This window comes from Varanus komodoensis, unplaced genomic scaffold (genome assembly GCF_004798865.1).
Source record: "Varanus komodoensis strain SLA01 unplaced genomic scaffold, ASM479886v1 scaffold11, whole genome shotgun sequence".
NCBI lineage: Eukaryota > Metazoa > Chordata > Lepidosauria > Squamata > Varanidae > Varanus > Varanus komodoensis.
The window spans coordinates 2,509,566-2,527,660 of record NW_025335317.1 but is presented as its reverse complement, the minus strand read 5'-3'; the positions used below and the strand labels follow the sequence as shown (position 1 = coordinate 2,527,660).

General features: G+C 40.1%; 1 protein-coding gene across 10 annotated transcripts in view; it reads right to left on the bottom strand.

The window, feature by feature from the left end:
- KAT6B (lysine acetyltransferase 6B) overlaps positions 1-18,095 on the bottom strand; it is a 109,554-nt gene that overhangs the window by 13,557 nt on the left and 77,902 nt on the right. For all 10 annotated transcript variants that reach the window (XM_044420240.1, XM_044420244.1, XM_044420245.1 and 7 more), the window contains one exon: positions 1,178-1,409. In XM_044420240.1, the coding sequence (XP_044276175.1) occupies positions 1,178-1,409 (232 nt within the window). The remainder of the gene's footprint in view (positions 1-1,177; positions 1,410-18,095) is intronic.

Below are 18,095 nucleotides of genomic sequence, written 5' to 3'. Positions count from 1 at the left end.
GGGCATGCTGGGAATGCCTGAAAGGAAGGCGAAAGGCCTGAAGTTCCAGGAAACATATGCTTCTCTTGGATTCTGACAAAGTCCCTTGCAACATGCATTTCCACAGCGATGACGACTCTGCAAGGCCGCAAGAACAGCAAGTACGTCTCAGTTCATCCATACTGCTCTCCTACTGCTGCTATCCTGTGTTGTAAAAGAACTGACTGGAGTAGCCAGGGGTGGTACCGGTCCCACAAAATTCCTTCTGGACAAGGAATCACTGTCCCTTGGCATTTGACCATCTGTCTCAAGAACAAGCTCTGTTTGAAGAAAGGGAATGTGAGAGTGGACTCTCCACAACCAGACTGACATGACAAGGATAAAATTAAGGGATTGTACTGGAGGGAGAAGGGAAGCGCCCTGGCAACTATCAGGAACCAGGTTTGGTGGGGCTTATTTTAATCTTCAAAACTGAAATGGCCAAAGCATATGACTTAGAGCCACCACAATAGTATTCCTCTGTCCAGATTTCCTGAAAGCCCAAATGATGGCTGGCATGTTTTCTCTCAGTCAGGAGGAAAGCGTGGACCCCAAGGATCAAGACAATTCCATTAAACTGCAGGTGGTCATTGGGTGGTATTTCTTACATATAAAACGAAGACCAATGGAATGAGTCTTCAGGGTTAAGTTTCAGATGTGGTGTAGGTGGTATCAACAAAGCAAGAAGCCAGTCATCTGTACTATGGAAACTTGCCAATATATGTGGAAATCATAGCCATACACCTCACGAAAACCTGAAACAGGGGTGGGGAGGGGTGTGTTTTCAATTTAATACTCCCTCAGGTGGAAAGTTAGAGGTAAGAGGAAGGGAGCTTGCATTTTCACTTCTTAGCTTCTCCCATTTCCTGACCTTGAAAAGGAAAAGAGAGGATATACTCCCAAAGAAGAGCCACAAGGAGCTTGCAATCCTTCTCCAAACCCAGAGAGCAGCTGGAGAAATTTCCCTTGCATTTGTGCCTGCCTCATTTGGACCTGCCTATGCAGTCCTGATGGAGGGACTTCTCCCAATCCAAAATGCCTTCCTGCCTCCAGAGAGACAACTGCAAGAAAATGTGTGCAACAACCAAAGTGGGCAAAAGGACTAGCAAACACAATTCAGAAGACAGCGAGTCTAGTCTAGCAATGAATGTTTACTGACTTTTCTGCTCTCCTGTCTATCATGCTGTGGTGCTGCAGAGTGGTGGCAATGTCATGGGGACACATTCCAGTTGCTCGGCTCATTCCTTTGATGCTGATCTGTTTCTCATGATGACAGTAAAGATATTCCAGTATGACACTTTTCCAATAGGCCAAGTAGGAGACACGACCCAGGTCTGAGAGAGGCTTTTCAGGTGATCCTGCTTGTCCCTCTCTTCTAGAAAGTAAGTAACCTATTGGGAGGGGGAGGGGCAAAAACCACACATGTGTCACTAATGCAGTCAGCCGCGAGTGTTTAGAACCCATCCTTTCAGAAATGCCATGCAGGAAAAGCATCGGAATGAGTACCCCATTAGTAAGGCCTACATTAAAAAAAACCCCACTGCAATGCAAAGTTTCCTCTAATTTCTCACATTAAACTAGCGGCAGGCAAACTAGTGATGTTGGCTTGCCTCAGAACAATTTTTCAAGCTCACAAAGCCTGAGGTTTTTTGGAACAGCTTCTTAAAAAAGCACAGAGCATGGGCACCCCTCCCTTGCCAGTCCCCACAGCCCTTCACAAGCAAAAGGTTTCCTCTTCGGGAAGGAGGAGGGTTCTGTGGCAGTGGGCCACCTCACTAGAGGAGGAGGAGACAGCCTTCTGCAGCAGTGAGCATATCTGGCAATTTGCGAAATTGTCCAGGGCACCACCACAAGGTGACTGCCATGAGAGACCCGGTACAGGGTAAGTAACTTGCCCTAAAGACTGAGTACGAGGTCAAGAAGGGGCCTAAGCCCCCACACAATAAGCAACTCTTTTGAACCCAGAGTTTTCTGCACTAGCAGAAACCTTTTCTTGACACTGCTCTCAGTAGCAGCTTAGAAAATGTGCTATTTCTTTTTTGAAGTACTGCAACCTCAGGTACCCAGAGGTGCCCACTGGTACCCATGAGTACCATGTTACCCACCCTACGCTAGAGACAGGAGAGCTCTTATTAGACTATTCCAGATTGGGAAATTATACTCCCAAGATCCATCAGGAACATCATTTAGTGTCGAGGAGCATAATATTTGTATTTCTCTTCCAAACTGGATCAGATGTAGAAGAAACTACATATCCCATCCTCCCTGACTGGAACATCAGAAGGAATGTCCTAGCAAACCTTTCTCACCAGCCATTACTCCTCCTCCTTTTCAGATGGAAATTTGTTTTACTTGGAATGGGCTAGTAAACTAACAGGGAGGGTTGTTCAGTGTAGAACCAAAGCTCATTCAAGCCACACATCTCAAACGGGACTGGAGCGAGCTAATCATGGATATTCTATTTTGAACTCACCAGTCATTAAACAAAATAGACATATACAAAGGCACATAATCTCAACATTTTAAATCCAAGCAAACAGTTTAAACTAAACAGGACCATAATTTTAGGAGGACAACTCAACACAAAACAGTTACAGTATGTTATTGTTTGAATACATGTGAACTCAGAAGTTCACTTGCAGGATCTCAAAAGGGAATCCAAGACAGCCCTTTCAATCTCCTGCCCTGCACACACCTTTAATGAAATGTAGCCTGTAACTCAGAAACGTTTCATAATTTCAGCTCTGAAAAATTATTTTAAAGGCATCTTTAAACACCATTAATTTTTAAAAATGCAAGTGAACAAGTTAGTCTCACTGTAAAAGAAAACAACAATCTGACATCTGTTCAAATGTACATTCGAAAATACCTGTTAAAGCTTTTAGAAGCAAAAAGTCTATGTATAAAATAGATCAAGCCTGCTTGAAGGTAATGACAATTTCAGATCTGGTTGGCGAGCAAACCAAGATGAACCCCAAATGGTTAAAGTATCTTCATGTTTCTTCATATGTGCAGTTTCATGCTGAATAGCCAAATGCTGATCTTCACAACAGAATGCCAGGAAATCAAGTCACCACAGAATTTGATTGAATAGGTTTATTACTTTCCACCCCTTCATGTGCTTTTAAGAGCTGAGCTTCTTTCTTTCAGAAAGGGAATTGATTTTTTTCAGAAAACTTTGAAGTCAACTTTCAAGAACAACGTATGACTTGTTTGTGAAGAGTCCAGTAAAATTTTACCTTTCTGCACACATACACAGTCACTTCTTGGTGGTGCATCTGTTTAAAATGTAAAGCTAAAAGCGCATATATATATATATATATATATATATATATGAGCCTATATATAAATAAACAGAGCCTTCTGGCATTGTAAGGTATTCATTGTTGTGTATACTAAGGCTTTGCATAGTTTAGCTGTCCAGTATAATCACAAGACTTCCTGATCTTTCTTCTGTACTAAAATGTAATACAAAAAAAGCTCAGTTGGTAAACTGGTATAAAGAAGTACAGCAGAAATACCATCATGTATATCTCACCAAACACCTGGACTGAAAGAAGGTTTTGGTCCAATTTAGCAATAAAACAATGTTTGAACATTAGGTTTAGAATCTCTCAGCAAACGGACACGTTGCGCTTAGCCTTCACATAGCAGCGCACAATGTGCAGATGGTCACTTCACATAAATTGTTCTAGTTCTTCTAACACTCCAGTTAGGTAAGTTTGTATTGTTTTCCCTATATTACAGATGGTGGAATGACATTAAGATAGTGGGTGGCCTAAGTCCACCTGGTGAGCTCATGGCACAGGAAAGATTCCAACCTGATTTGTAGTTCAGTCACTAAGTAACACTAGCTTCCAGTAAAATGGAAGAATATCACAGCTTACCGCACCACAATACACAATACAAATGCTATATCCCATGCATTTACTGGCTCATCTCCTTGTCATATGCAGAGATAACCAAATTAAAAGAGTTCTGAGAAAATACCAAAGTTCCTATGTTAAGGGTATCTAAATTGTTTCAAAATATCTGTGGAATTCTGTAGATTGCAAATAAGTACCAAGAGTTTGGCATCTATGAAGAAGATTACAACAGCTTCTATAACAATGAAGCAAGTTAACACTCGGCAACTTCCTGTTGTTACCAAAACACACTGTCTTCTCTAACATTTGGAACTTCAAAAACCATCAACCTATATAAATGGAAAGTAAGAACATGCTGTACACCAGGGCTCTCCAGATGTCAATGGACTACAAGTCCCATTATTTTCAACTAGTTGCTGTTAGCTGGGGCTGATGGGAGTTGATGTCCAACAACATCTGAAAGGTGATAAATTCCCTGCCACTGCTATATACATTAACTGCAAGACTCAGTTTACTTACAGCAAGCATTAGTTAATTGGTTGTGGTTAAGTTACATCCATTAAATTAAACTTACCAAAAAGATTCCAAATAATTGATCTAAGTTGCAGGTAAATAAAAAACATTGATCTTGGCTGCTCGTGTATTTATCCTGATGCATCTGAAATGAGTACAACATGTCCCTGTTAAATAGATTACCCCAATGTCGTAATATCCATCTTGTCTAAACAGTGGATATCCTAAAACCGATAGGATTCCCTAAGGATTTGCAGCCTAATTGAAAAACATCCGAGCCAGCTGTGTTTTAATGGGCAAAGCATTATGTCCACAGTACACAACTGTTCGTGAAAATTGTGCGTTATGAGATGTAATAGAGCTCGAGTAAGAGCAAGGCTAAGAGAACTTCCCCACCTCTTCAAAGGAATAAATGACATTAGACCAAGACTACCTAATTCATACAAGTCAGTAATCAATCTATTAGCCAGAAAAACAAACAATTAGACACACGAATCCAACCACCTATATTAATTAGAACATTTAATCCAGCTCAACATAGGGTTCCTTCTTTTGTCAAGCTAGTCTGGCAAATCTTTCACCAGCCCAAATTTGAGTAAGCACAGTACAATCAAAACTGCCCGACAACGCAGGAAGGAGCTTTCAGCTCCCCTTGCCCTCTGACACAGAATTCTCCCTCTCCTTTCATAAAGAACATTTTGATAGTATAGATCCAGACCTTCCTTGTGCACAAAACACGCACTTTTACCATTATATTCTGCTTCCTCCAAGAAATTACTGCTCATTTCATTCACAATATAAAGTAGTAAATTTTAAGATAGCAACAGCATAAGTAGAAGTTGCATTTATAAAGGAATAATGATGAATTGAGCTTTATCATCACTCCCTACTTGATAGGAAATAACTTATGTCCTTTCGGATATGAACAGATATACTATTCTGCAGAACAGTTATTTTTAAATGGCATTGGAGAGCTAGTTTTTTATATTGCAATACATTCCATAGTTCACCTGCCACAAGGTGAACTACCGTATTTTTTGCTCTATAAGACGCGCCTGACCATAAGACACACCTAGTTTTTAGAGGAGGGAAACAAGAACAAAAATATCAAATGGGCACATAATCACAGGCACATTCCCCATCACTTCCCCATGGGCTGCACATCTGACAGACTTTCGCTCTATAAGACGCACAGACATTTCCCCTTCCTTTTGAGGGGGGGAAAAGTGCGTCTTATAGAGCAAAAAATATGGTACATATTCTGTTGAAAGATTTCATTCAGAAAAAAATGGCACAAAGCTGCTAAAATTTATCCCAGAATTTCATTTCACCAAAATAAAAATAAAGTGTCTACAGAAAAGCATCTGATTGATTAAGTGGGACAGGCCGTGCATGACCTCAAGAATCAAAATTCTGCTGACTGTCAGCTCGGATAACTGTAAGTGGGTTCAGGCAAAAGCTATCAGCTGCTAGTGATCAAGTTGGCTGCAAGTAACCTCCAGTAGCAGAGGTGGTATAGCTATCAATACATTGCTAGCGGATGCAGATGCTGTTACTTTCAGATTTATTTATTTATTAGATTTATATCTCACTTTTTTTTTTTACAATGAATTCAAAGTAGCTTAAATAATCCCCCCCACTCTCAATCTTATCCCCACAACCATCACCTTGTGAGGCAGACTGGGCTGAGAGTGTGGGTCACCTCCTGGGTGACCCAAAGTCACCCAGGAGGCTCTGTAGCTGAGTGGGGGCTAGAACCCAGCTTGCCTGGGCCCCAGTCCTGTGCTCCTATCCACTACAGCGCAGTGCCTTTCATATCCTGCTTGTTGGCTTCTCGCTGTTGCATCTGGTTGGCCATCATGAGAATAAAACTTGGGATAGACCTTTGGCCTGATCTAGCATGGATCTTTTGTTCTTTAGGAAAAGTATCCTTTCATCCAAATATCTGCAATATATATTTAGCCTTTCATCACCTGTCATTGTGGCATCAGTAGAGATGCAAAGGCCTGGGATGGAGAAGAAACGGAAAAAATAGGTAGGGCGAGTCCCCCCTCCCCAATCTATTGCTCTTTCTTTTACAAGAACAGCTGTTTTTTTCCGAAAAGCAAGGAAAAAACTGAAGTGCTTTGGATTGTGGAGTATTTTCTTTATTTAAGAGAAGCTTTATCCAGTCTTTATTCCATACAAATTATTGCTATGAAGTTCATAAGAAGACTTTCATAGAAAGATTAGAGATGTAAAAGGTCCGGAAATAATGGTGACAAGGGGGGAAATGATCTTGACAAGATCCTTTGACAAGATTTCCAGATATTTATTTTTTCTATTTCTTGTTAAAATGCAATGTATCTTTTACTCTCAGATAGTTAGGAAAGCTCTAAGTCATGCTCAGTTTCCCAACATGGGAGAAAACATGCATTCTGGAAGATTTGTTTTATTTTACAGAGTCCTGTGCATCCGGGCCTGCGCTGGTTAGGTGCCAGAGCAATCACTTCATACAGCTCTAAACTAAAATCCACATGCAGGTTATGCTACCGCTGCCACTGCCACCAGACGTGGACGGAGCAGCGCGTGGATTACCCCTCCTGTGTTTCATCATCAACTTTATTCTTATTTATTGTTCTTCTATGGAGCCATAGAATTCACTGCTACCATTTTAATGAATTTTCAATTAGATCTCACCAACCAATTATGAAATCTTTAAACTGTTGCCACTGTATGTAGCATGCGTATTCAGTTTAACTATCTGTTGTTGTTGTTACATTTGCAATATCTCTATAGGCACCTATATCTCTATAGGCACTGAGATACATTTATCAACAAAATTGCCATTTTAGTGGCTATGTTGGGTATCTTGGTATTACTGGCAGGGATTTATTCAGTTGTCGGCTACTTGAATTATAATCCGAAAATATACCAAATATATCAATTAATCATAATTTGATACAAAAGTACCGATTCATAATACATACTGATACATAATAAATCATCTATGAATAAAGTCATTTTATACTGTTTGCTTCAAAACGATCACATTTACTACAAGCTTTCAATTATTCACTCCTTGTCTCTAGAAAGTAAATCCCACTAATCAAGATGGACTAATTCATGGAAGTCTGTTAGCCAGAATTGCAATTAATTTTTTAGCATCCATATTAATTAAGGAAATTGAGCTATGATTTGTGAAGTTAGTATAGTCTTTGCCAGGCTTCAGGATAACTGATATATAAGCATTATATAAAGAGAAAATCCTGATTATGATCATGACAGAAAAGCCAGAGTAAAAAAAAAAAAAAGAGAGAGAGAGGGGAAAGTTTCTAGCTAGAGATGGGCAAATAAACAATGCTCAAATTTGCCAAGATTCTCAGAACATCAACTCAGAGCTCCTCTCTCGTTTTCTGATCACTGATCTTTTTGTGCATAACACACACCTATCAAATGTGCAACTTGTGCAAACCATTTCCAAATTTGTACAGATTTCCCGCATGAGCTAAAGTTTGAATGATTTAAAATGTGTGCAGTTGGAAAATGTGTGTTTTCCAGGTACACATTTTACGTACAAGAGGGCAAGTTCAGAAATTTGCAAACGTTTTGTGAGAAACTGTGCTCCAATCTGGGATTGCACAAAAGATACTTCTGAGTGCTTTACAAGTGGAAATGAAATTCTCATGCAACTCTACTTAAATCATCCAGTATGAGAACCATCTGGCCCTAGAGATCTTCCATTTCCCCCTATTCTCAGTGGCATAGTTAACTTCTTCCATCTGCAGCAGCTCTTAATGCAGCTGTTTTTGTCACAAATTCAGTTTTTGAAGGACCACCAGAAAAAAATTCAGATTCCTGACTTAAACTTTCTCTATCCTTCTTATATAATTCAGAATTTTAAAAAAGATATCTAAAATTATATCTTTGTGGAATATATTTATACTATTAAGATTGATCAGGGTTTCTTTTGATTTGCTTTAACCAAAATGCCAGAATTTTGCAATACCTTTTTCTACTTTCCCAATATCTCCGACACAGACAGGTAGATGAAACTTCTGCTTCAAATGAGTGTTGCCTCCATTTTTAGCACTGTAGTCTAAAGGTCTGGGGAGGAACAAACTGCAAATTAAATTAATAAGGATATCCCACTCCCCTTTCTGGATAACCTTAAGCAGAGATAGCAGAGAAACATTAATGCAGCAAGGCCCAGAAGATTTAGCAGAATTAGGTAATTTGATTCCTAAATGAACTGGATATTTGTGAATAATGGACAACACTTATGTATAGCTTACTTGTAAATGAAAAGTAAAGGGCTTAATGTGTGGGGTTTTTTTAAACTTAGATTTTTGAAAACCTAATTTTCCAAAATAGACCACTGGATTTAACTGTGTTTGATAACTGCATAATGATAACTGCCTTGGTTGACATTTATGCATAACCATTTTTAAACCAGCACTATGCTCTAGTGTAAATGTTACTGGTGTTACGGATCTTCCTAAATCTTATTGAAAAATTGTAATGTTTTACCTTGATGTTTCGGTGTTGTTTTTACATGCTATTGGCTTTTTATATTCTGCAAATGGTAGCATTAGCTTTCTGAAACCATGAAGAAAAGCCATGGTCTGCTCTAAGGTTTCTATATTTCATTGCAGCTTCTTTGGTTGTTCAGACCCAGGAACTCCATTGTATCATTGTTAGTTTGGAAGCACCATATAGGCCCCAACATGAGTGGTGACTTCTAGCGTTCTGTCTTTACTAACCAAATGACCCTAGCAACAGACACATCATCGCTCACTTTATTCAATTTAACCTAATGATGTGCCCATCTCCCTGCTTACTTTTGGAAACACAGAGTTAATGCACAACTATTCAGAGGAAAAAGGGAGGAATTTGGCAAAATTTATTTTCATTTAATAAAACTTTCTGTGTGGGTTGGAGCAGCTAAAAGCACTGCAGACATATGGGTACACTGAGGAAGGGATGGGAGGGAACCCTCTTGGAGCTGCAGTGGACAAATCAGGACCATGGTGCTGTAGTCCATAAGGCAAGAACAGGGGAAAAGTGGGGATTTTGCGTGTGGTGGCTGCTGGGAGAAAGTGGGAAGCACGGAAACGGCATAGTGCTCTTAACCACACATTCATCTGACCAGTGAGTGCAGCTCAGAAACTGTGTGGCATGGGTCCCATGATGAGAAAACATGCCCACCACATCAAAGAATCTTTATTTTTGAAATGAGGTCATGCCATCCAATTTTGCAAGCTTCAATTGTTATTGAAAAAAGCAAGATGAAACTTTGTTTTTTATACCAACACTGTACTGGGTAAAACTTTCCCATCTCTTGGAAAATAACTAGACAAGAGATGGAGAAGGAAAAGAAAGCTCTCCTTTAAACTGCCACTTCAAAGGAGCCAACTGTCATTTCTGCATCCCTACTACTCTCTTGGAAAGCTCTTAACAAACCTTTTTTCCCCTGTCTGCACATGACAGGGGGATTGAGTATTCCTAGAGAGTAAAAGCTTTCACAATACAAGGTTTTCCATCTGCACTCACAACTAGTCAAAAACAAGACACAACTCTACTCAAAGTCCTGCTAGGCTTTTTCTGACAGTGTAAAGGGAACAATGTAGAAGGCACAGTTTCCCTGCTTCTGCATTTTGAAATGTTTGTATAAAAGCTAAAAATGGTAAAATGTGGGTTAGGCAATATTGCAGCTAGGTGGATCCACAGCTGGTTGGCAACCATTCTCAACAAGTGCTAACTGTTGACTTGGCATCCACCTAGACGGAGCTCTTGAGACTGGTTCAAGGCTCTGTTATAGGCCCTTGCTTGTCAACATTTTTATAAATGACCTGGAAGAGTATACAGGAGTTTATCAGCACCAGAAATGGCACAAACCTAGAAGGGACAGTCAGCACTACAAAAGATGGGCTGTAGACATGGGATTCAAAAGGATCTTGACAGGACGGAACACTGGACCAACTCTAACAGGATCAGATTCAACAGAAGTAAATGCAAGTCTTACAGAAGGGAGAGATTTGATTCAGCAGCAGTCCATGTGAAAAGAACCTAGGTAATTTTATTGGATCACAAGCCTAACATGAGCCAACAACTGAGCAAAATATTGCCATCTTGGGGTGCACTAAGAGTGTTCAGATTGTAGGAAGTCATAGTTCTGCTCCACTCCATATTAATCAGGCTTCATCTATAGTACTGTATCCAGTTCTGCGGGCTGTACTTAACAAGAACATTGACAAGCCGAAGCACATCAAGAGAAGACTGACAAGGTTAGAGAGCACTCCAGAAACCTAATCCTGTAAGGAACAGTCAAATGTGTTGAATACTATACAGTATATGCCAGGGGAAGAGAAAATTAAGGGGAGTCATGACAGCAGTCTTCAAATCTCTCAAAGTCAGAAGACAGAGCAGACATAGTCTCTCCTGTTCCAAGAGTCAGGATTAGAACCGAAGAGTGGAATTCAAGGGAAAGAGATTGCAGCGAAACATCTGGAAAAAATTCCCAACAGTGAGAGCTGTTCAGCAGTGAAACAGACTTCCTCAGGAAGTGGTGAATTCTCCTTTGTTGGAGGTATTTAAGCAGAAGTTGGATGGCCATCTCTCAGGGATACTGTAGCTGTATCTGGCAATGCAGAGACTAGGAGAGAAGTGGACTAGATGATACAGCTGATGTTCTTTCCAGCTCTGTGATTCTGCAAGTTCCCTCCCAGTGGAAGCAATTTTAAAAAATCCATTGAGATCCACATCAGTTATCCAAACCATCAAAATATCTTCCCTTGCCCTCCCTACTCATTGCTATACCTCTAACAAGCGTTGCTTCCCCTGAAATACAAGGCTGGAATTCCAACCACACAGAACAGGCATGGGGAAATCCAACCTACAGGGTGAATGCAGTCTGTGAGGGTTCAACCATCTGGCCTGCCAGTTCTTTTGGCAAGCCCCATTCCCTCCCTGCAAAGCCCCATCTGTGCTGAGTTTCCCACAGATCAGAGTGTTACATTGGGGCTTACTCCTCTACATAGGATTTAGCTGTGTCTGCTACACTTGGTGGGAAAATGCCCAATTGCTGCAATTTATATCTGATCCCAGATACTATTTTCTGTCCCCTTGCATTTTTCCTTGGCTGGAACGTAGCCCCAAGACCTTTCCCTAATTGGAATTTAGCCCCTGGATCAAAACAACAACAAAAACAAAATGCCTTCAGCATCACTGTTACAGAGGGAGTCACTGCCCAAAAGTCCATGGCAACTGGGAAAGGAATTGCTCCATTATTTGCTCTCCCTCTCAGAGGGGGTGTTCCACACAGTCCCATAGCCAAAGACATACTACCCAGAACCGGAGGACCAGGAGTGGAATGAAAGCAATAATAAAATGAATACATTTTCATTTATTTATCTATCACACAGCAGCACATTCTTACCAAACAGAGCTTTAGTGATCAGATTTCACAACAGCAAAGATGAGCGCAAAAATGGGGGTAACATTTGACGCTGCTCCCATCAGAAAACATCATTCCCTTTTAAGGAGTGATGTGTTTATTTACTCAACCTTTGCTGGGATGGGTAAAAAAAAGTGCTAGTCTTCCTCCTATATGCCATTCCATGATAATAATCCTGCGCATGCGTTCACTGCCTTTCTGGAAACCAGGCAGTGGTCCTTTGTTGCTCAGATCAGGGTGGATGACATGCCCTGAAAACTACAGTTCAGGAGCTTCTCTGCTGGTCTGACTCCTTAATCTCTAAGCCCGTTTCAGGATATGCCATAGGATTCTCAAGAACACTACCCTTTCATCTTCTTGGGTAAGGTATTTACTATGTTGATTGTACAGGAGAGAACAAAATATTTTTATGTAAGGCTTTTGATGGGATGAAAAATCTTTTGATGCATATTGCATATTCATCTTAGCTTATTTTTTTAATTAAAATGGTTTTATAAAAACCGAATTGAAGTTCAACATGCTTTTCCTTCTCTTACAAATAGCTGTTGTTAATACGGTTGGCCCAATGTCTAACAGCGCCTTGCTGGTGGACTCATTTGTCTTCTTCAGAAGTGCCAGTCAATGGCCCTTTCGACAGCCCCAGGATTTCTCTCTATCATCTGTAAACATACAGTATTCTCACTGGGAGCTACAATGTTGTCTATACATACTGAAAGCTGTTTGCATACCTTGATTAGGCAGAATCTCATTCCAGCTGATACACGCATCCAGGACTGTGAAGAGTAACATATGGAGCTCAATTTGGTAGTCAATTAATGTGCATAGTTAGAAATTGAGCTATTAGGACAACATATGCAAACCATGATGAGGTTTGCCATGCTGCTTTTCTTCGCTTCATTATACAGCCTAATGGCATGAACTGAAGCCCTACAGTGTTCAAACCGTGTACCACTGAAGCTGCAAGTCCACAAAGTGGAGGGTGCAAGGCACTGTCTGGTGAAAACAGCCATTAGAAAAATATAATCATTACGTTTACGTGGTTTATTTATCTATATTTATATCCTGCCCTTTTCCCCTCAGGGAAGGAAATACAAGTCAAACAGAAACGAAACCTGAAAATTGAAAACTCTTGTGTGCAAGAGATCTTATTCATCACCTGCACAGACACACAGGAAGCTGCCTGATAGCCCTCGCCCATCTATGAGTCTGGTATTGTTGACACTGACTGGCAGCAGATTTCCTGGGTTTCAGGCAGTTTTCCTAGCCCTACTGGAATACAAATCAAGAACTCTGCTACTGAGGCATGGCCCTGCATACGAGCATCCCCTGGACCCCTGAGCTCAAACAGGGCAATGGAGATAAATGGGTTTTGTGTTCTCGTGCTTCCATCATCACTGACAAGAGGCAATTAGTAAATTGGGAAATTGCACATTTCTTTAAACATGAGTCCCCTTGACTTTGGAAGACAGAATCTGGATGATGGATGTCAGCTCACAACCTCAAAGCAGAATTCCAGACCCAAGTCACACTTGAACAATCTACAATATGAAATACTGAATATGACCCTTAACCTCATAAAAACCCACTTTACTATTTGAACAGATGGTTGGATTTAGATGCCAAACTAAGAATCCAATCAATTACCCCCTTCAAATTAAGGATATCTCATGTCTCCATAACTACATATTGTAACTTGCCATTTCTGCATAAGCTACTTATGAAAAGAGCTTCACGTTTGAATTACCTGGAGACTTACAGTGATTTTTTTTTTACTATTAGTGACAGAGGCATTGTCAAAGGTATGCTTCAGGAATACGCAACACCTAAGATGTCTAAAACCAGTCTTTATGATGCACAGAAATTAAATATCTGTAATTATTTTAATTGTCCTTAGTTTGATCATTGAGACCATTTATTGTCCTGAGATATTGATACAAAGGATACAAACAGCTATTAATATTAATATTATTTAAATTCTAAACTTTTTTCAGAAAATAATTTCCATGCTTTTTTTGATGAATTCTCAGCTCCTGGACAGGTTACGCTACAAATATGACCTACAATACAACCATTTAACCAGTGTCTCTGCCAGAAAACGTCACTCATGTGATGTAATGGGAGGCTGTGCCATTACAGCTGACAGGCCATGTACTCGTTGGCACCAAAACTGTGAGCCTTGGATGACTGGTCAATATTATACTTCTTGACACTCACTCTCAAACACCCAGACAATGCTTATTAAATTTTACAGGGACAGGCACAGAAAGTTAGTTTACTCAAGCAATACACTTTTGCAAATTAGCTTGTACACTCCTCTCCTGCTAATATGTATGAACCAATTTCATCATTAGTAGTTTTCAATAATAAAATCAGAAGGAATACGGACAAATGGAAATGATACAATGCACTAAGATTCAAATATATTCTCCATGAAGGGAATTATCTGAATATAGCTGAGACTGGATAGTAAATGACTTGCCTCATTGATTCCAATATTTACAGATATCTAACTTTGTGAAGAGGAATATGATTCCAATATTTACAGATATCTAACTTTGTGAAGAGGAATATGAATACAGGAAGATAAAGAAGAATGCTTTCTTGCCCACTGACCTAGAAAAACATTGTAGGAGATATAAGGACCAAAACAATATTCCTGCTATCTTGAGCAAGGCACCTAGGAAGAAAAAATCCACAATCCACAATGGGGCAATATACTTCATAGAATCACAGAATAGTAGAGCTCAAAGGGACTGAGAAGGCCACTGGGTCCAACTTATACCATCTCACTCAATTTATTTGGCTGACTCTAATAAAATTATTTTTATTTATTTTATTTAGAAAATTTCTATACCGCCCCATTCGCCGAAGCCTCGGGGCGGCTCACAAAACATCAATTAAAATATAATACATTAAAAATATAAAATGAATCAACAATATAAAATAAGTCGCCCTGGCCAAAGAATAAAATAAGGAAATAATACTAGCAATTAAAATGATGTTTGAATAAAAAGCTCTTTGCCTGGCGCCGAAAAACAAATTCACTGTGGACTGGCTATACCGCAGTCAGGAGGAAAGCAGGACGGAAGCTCATGTAAACCATGATGGGCTATAGCTTTGATGGGTCTGCCACAGAAATACTTGTTTACACATCATTCTTAACAACCCAGTGGGAATGACTGAGTGATTCATTCAAAATAATCCAGAGGTTTTTTTAAGCTGCATCCCAGGGAGGGGAATTGTGGCAGAGTAAGGAGGAAAATTATCTCCTTTGCTGCCTTCCCAAGTTCCTTATACTGCAGCAAAAGATTTACGCTAAATGAGTCCCCTGCTCTGGCGATTGAGGAGATTCTGGACAAACCAGTATCCCCACAGCTGTAGGAATGTGATACCCTTGTCTTCAGGGTTTATTCACCTGCTAGGTCAAGAATATATTGGGCAGAAGGAGTAGCAAGACCCTTCCCTTCAGTCCTACATTTCCCCACCATGAAATCTTCAGACAGAGCAATCTGGAAGCAACACTTAACACATACTTTCTAAGTGAATTGCCACTATTCAGGTAATAAACGTGGTATATAAAACATTTAAACCATATAAATCATAATAAAAATGTAGCTAAACATTAAAAACAATCTTGAACTACATTGAAAAGATGTGTCTTGACTGAATTCCTGAATGCAGAGAGAGCAAGACTTAATTGCAGCTCCACAGAGGGTGCATTCCAGAGTTTGGAGCAAAACAGGAGAAAGTCCTTTCCAGTATGCTCAACAAAGGGTCTCTGAAAGGGTCTCTCCTGAGCATTTTAAAAAGTGAGCAGATTCAAAGCAGTCCCTCAGACCATTCAGGCTGTCAAAGGAGGACTAATTCATCCTTACAATATAACTATCCAAACCTTAACCTATGAAATGGCAAAACTACAAAATCGGTTAAGAGTGCTCAAAGTGAAGTGGGATGGCACCTTTTCAATGAACATCACTGAATCCAGTTTATCTGAAATGAAGACATGCTAATTCCTTCCCCCATACTTCCACTCTGTTCTGAGCAGTCGTTAACAAGGAAGACTCTCTCCATTTTGTCTATGTTTCAAGGTTCTTAAACTACAGTGAGTTCAAGATCAGGGAATGCCTCATCTTTGCAGATTCCCACTTTTTCTTCTTCTAGAACTAAGAAGAAATCTTGTATTGTATTATTTGGCTGTATGGGGTGTGAGTCACTCTTTGATCAAGCATTTTTCCCCAGATGGAGAGGCTGGAGAATCAATGGAAATTTCAAACAAGATAACTCAGCAGTAGGAATTTCTGCCATTAACTCTAGTGATACCACCTACTTATGGAATGTACCAGTAAATAGTAAGAAACAATAGATGATTTGGAGAAATATACTGCACAAAAAGGGGAGCCATTGCTCAGGTACAATGTTACCTGAACAATCCTGCTCCTAAAAAACAACTTCTGCTTCATCAATGTTGAAATGCCTCACAAAGTATTGTGAGAACACTCATGTTCCACCTAACTTCTTTCAGGATGCTATGGATTAGCCTTCATCAATACGTGGCCACTTAATATTCTGGACCTCAGCTCCCATCAGCCCCAGCCAACACAGGCAATGGTCAGTAATCCTGGGAGTTGTAATCCAAAACTTGTGGATGGTACCACATTGCAAAAGGCTCCTAAAGAGTGCAGAGCCCTGGGAACTACTGGCCTTCTTCTGGATTAAGTTCAACTCAATCTGGGGGAGGTTCTCCAAATTCTTATCCAGATTCCAGAATGCAAACCATTTTGAAATGGCTGGACAACATTCCTCCAGGCCTTCCTGTCCTCCACCATCCTCCGGAGTCCACTTGAGCTCACGCCTTCACTTAAAATGTCTCAAATATAAAGAGTTTGAGAGCTCTTTTCACATACAGTATGCCAAACCTCCTCTCTTGCATCACTAGATTTTAGGTAGAAGGTTGGATGCACTAATTCCTAAAAGAACAGAAGAGGGAGGATTACCTTGGACTTAAAGCTCAGTTTGAGCTTAAGGAACATCTAATTCTCATGGGGAAAAACACAATATGGCCTGAAGACTGTTCTAATGCATGTCTTTTCACTGGCATGAGGGAGATTACACTGAGTTATGGAAAATAAAATGCAACTTGCCTCTGATGGGCAAGACTCTCATTGTCTTGTAGTGGAGTGTTGGAGATAGTGATACCAGCGAAGTTTTATCCTGATAGGTTTGTGAGCTAAAAAGACACATATTATTAAAATAACAACCAAAACCAAAACTTCCTGCATGCACAATCCTCACATTGCTAGAATATGTCCAAAAACATTCTGCACCTACTCAGATGAAAAATCAACTCACAAATTAACCGGTAAGATTTGCTCTAAAACTGTTCCTGCTGCTAAGACAATTCCCTCATGAAGAAGCAAAAATAGGCCTTTTTCCCCTCAGTGGCTCTCAAGGGCTCCTTGACTGGGGCAAAGAGAACGAAGGTTGGAAGAAGAAAACGCAGCAATCAGAGGTCTGAGTGGCACAACAAAATGGTGGCTACGGGGCAGGAGGAAATGCACAGCTCTGCTTTGCTTACTGATGTAATTTTTAGAGGCCAGGACTCCCTTGGAAGAACTTATCCTTTAGTATCCCAAATGACTAAGGAGCTATAAGCCGTCCAGAGACGAGAGTGATTGGATGGGCTAGAAATGCCCCAGATAAATAAATAAATAAAATGTTTGTTGAGGAGCAAATCCCCCTGCAAAAGATTTGCTGCTGCAAGGAACACTACCAATGCCAGCTGAGGCTGAAGCGGATGGAGTGGGCAGGAGAGAGTGTTCAGGGGGGCAGTTTTTAATTCTTTTGAAAAGGCTGCCTCTTACCCATAAGCTAGAAGCATAATCTGTAAGGTCAGAGCAACACCAGAGATGATTCAGAAGGGGAAACTCACAGGAACAAAGTAGCCCATTACTTCACTTCTGAACTTTCTATTTGATACACTTTAATTTTCATAGTAGTCTCTGAATTAGTGACTGTGCTGTATGTTCCCTGTGAAGCTACAGTTTGGTGTACTAACAAACACCTCCCCAAATCTGAGTTTCATAACCCTTTCCAAAATTACAAAATTGTGAAGTTCAGAAGACAAAATGTTTAGGAGCATCAGTTGCATACTAAACTGTATTTTATGCTTCACTGTCATGTTACACACACACACAATGTAAGAATATTTTGAGGTGCTTAAAATACACCAATATACAACTTTATGATGAAGAATCCCAAATTAA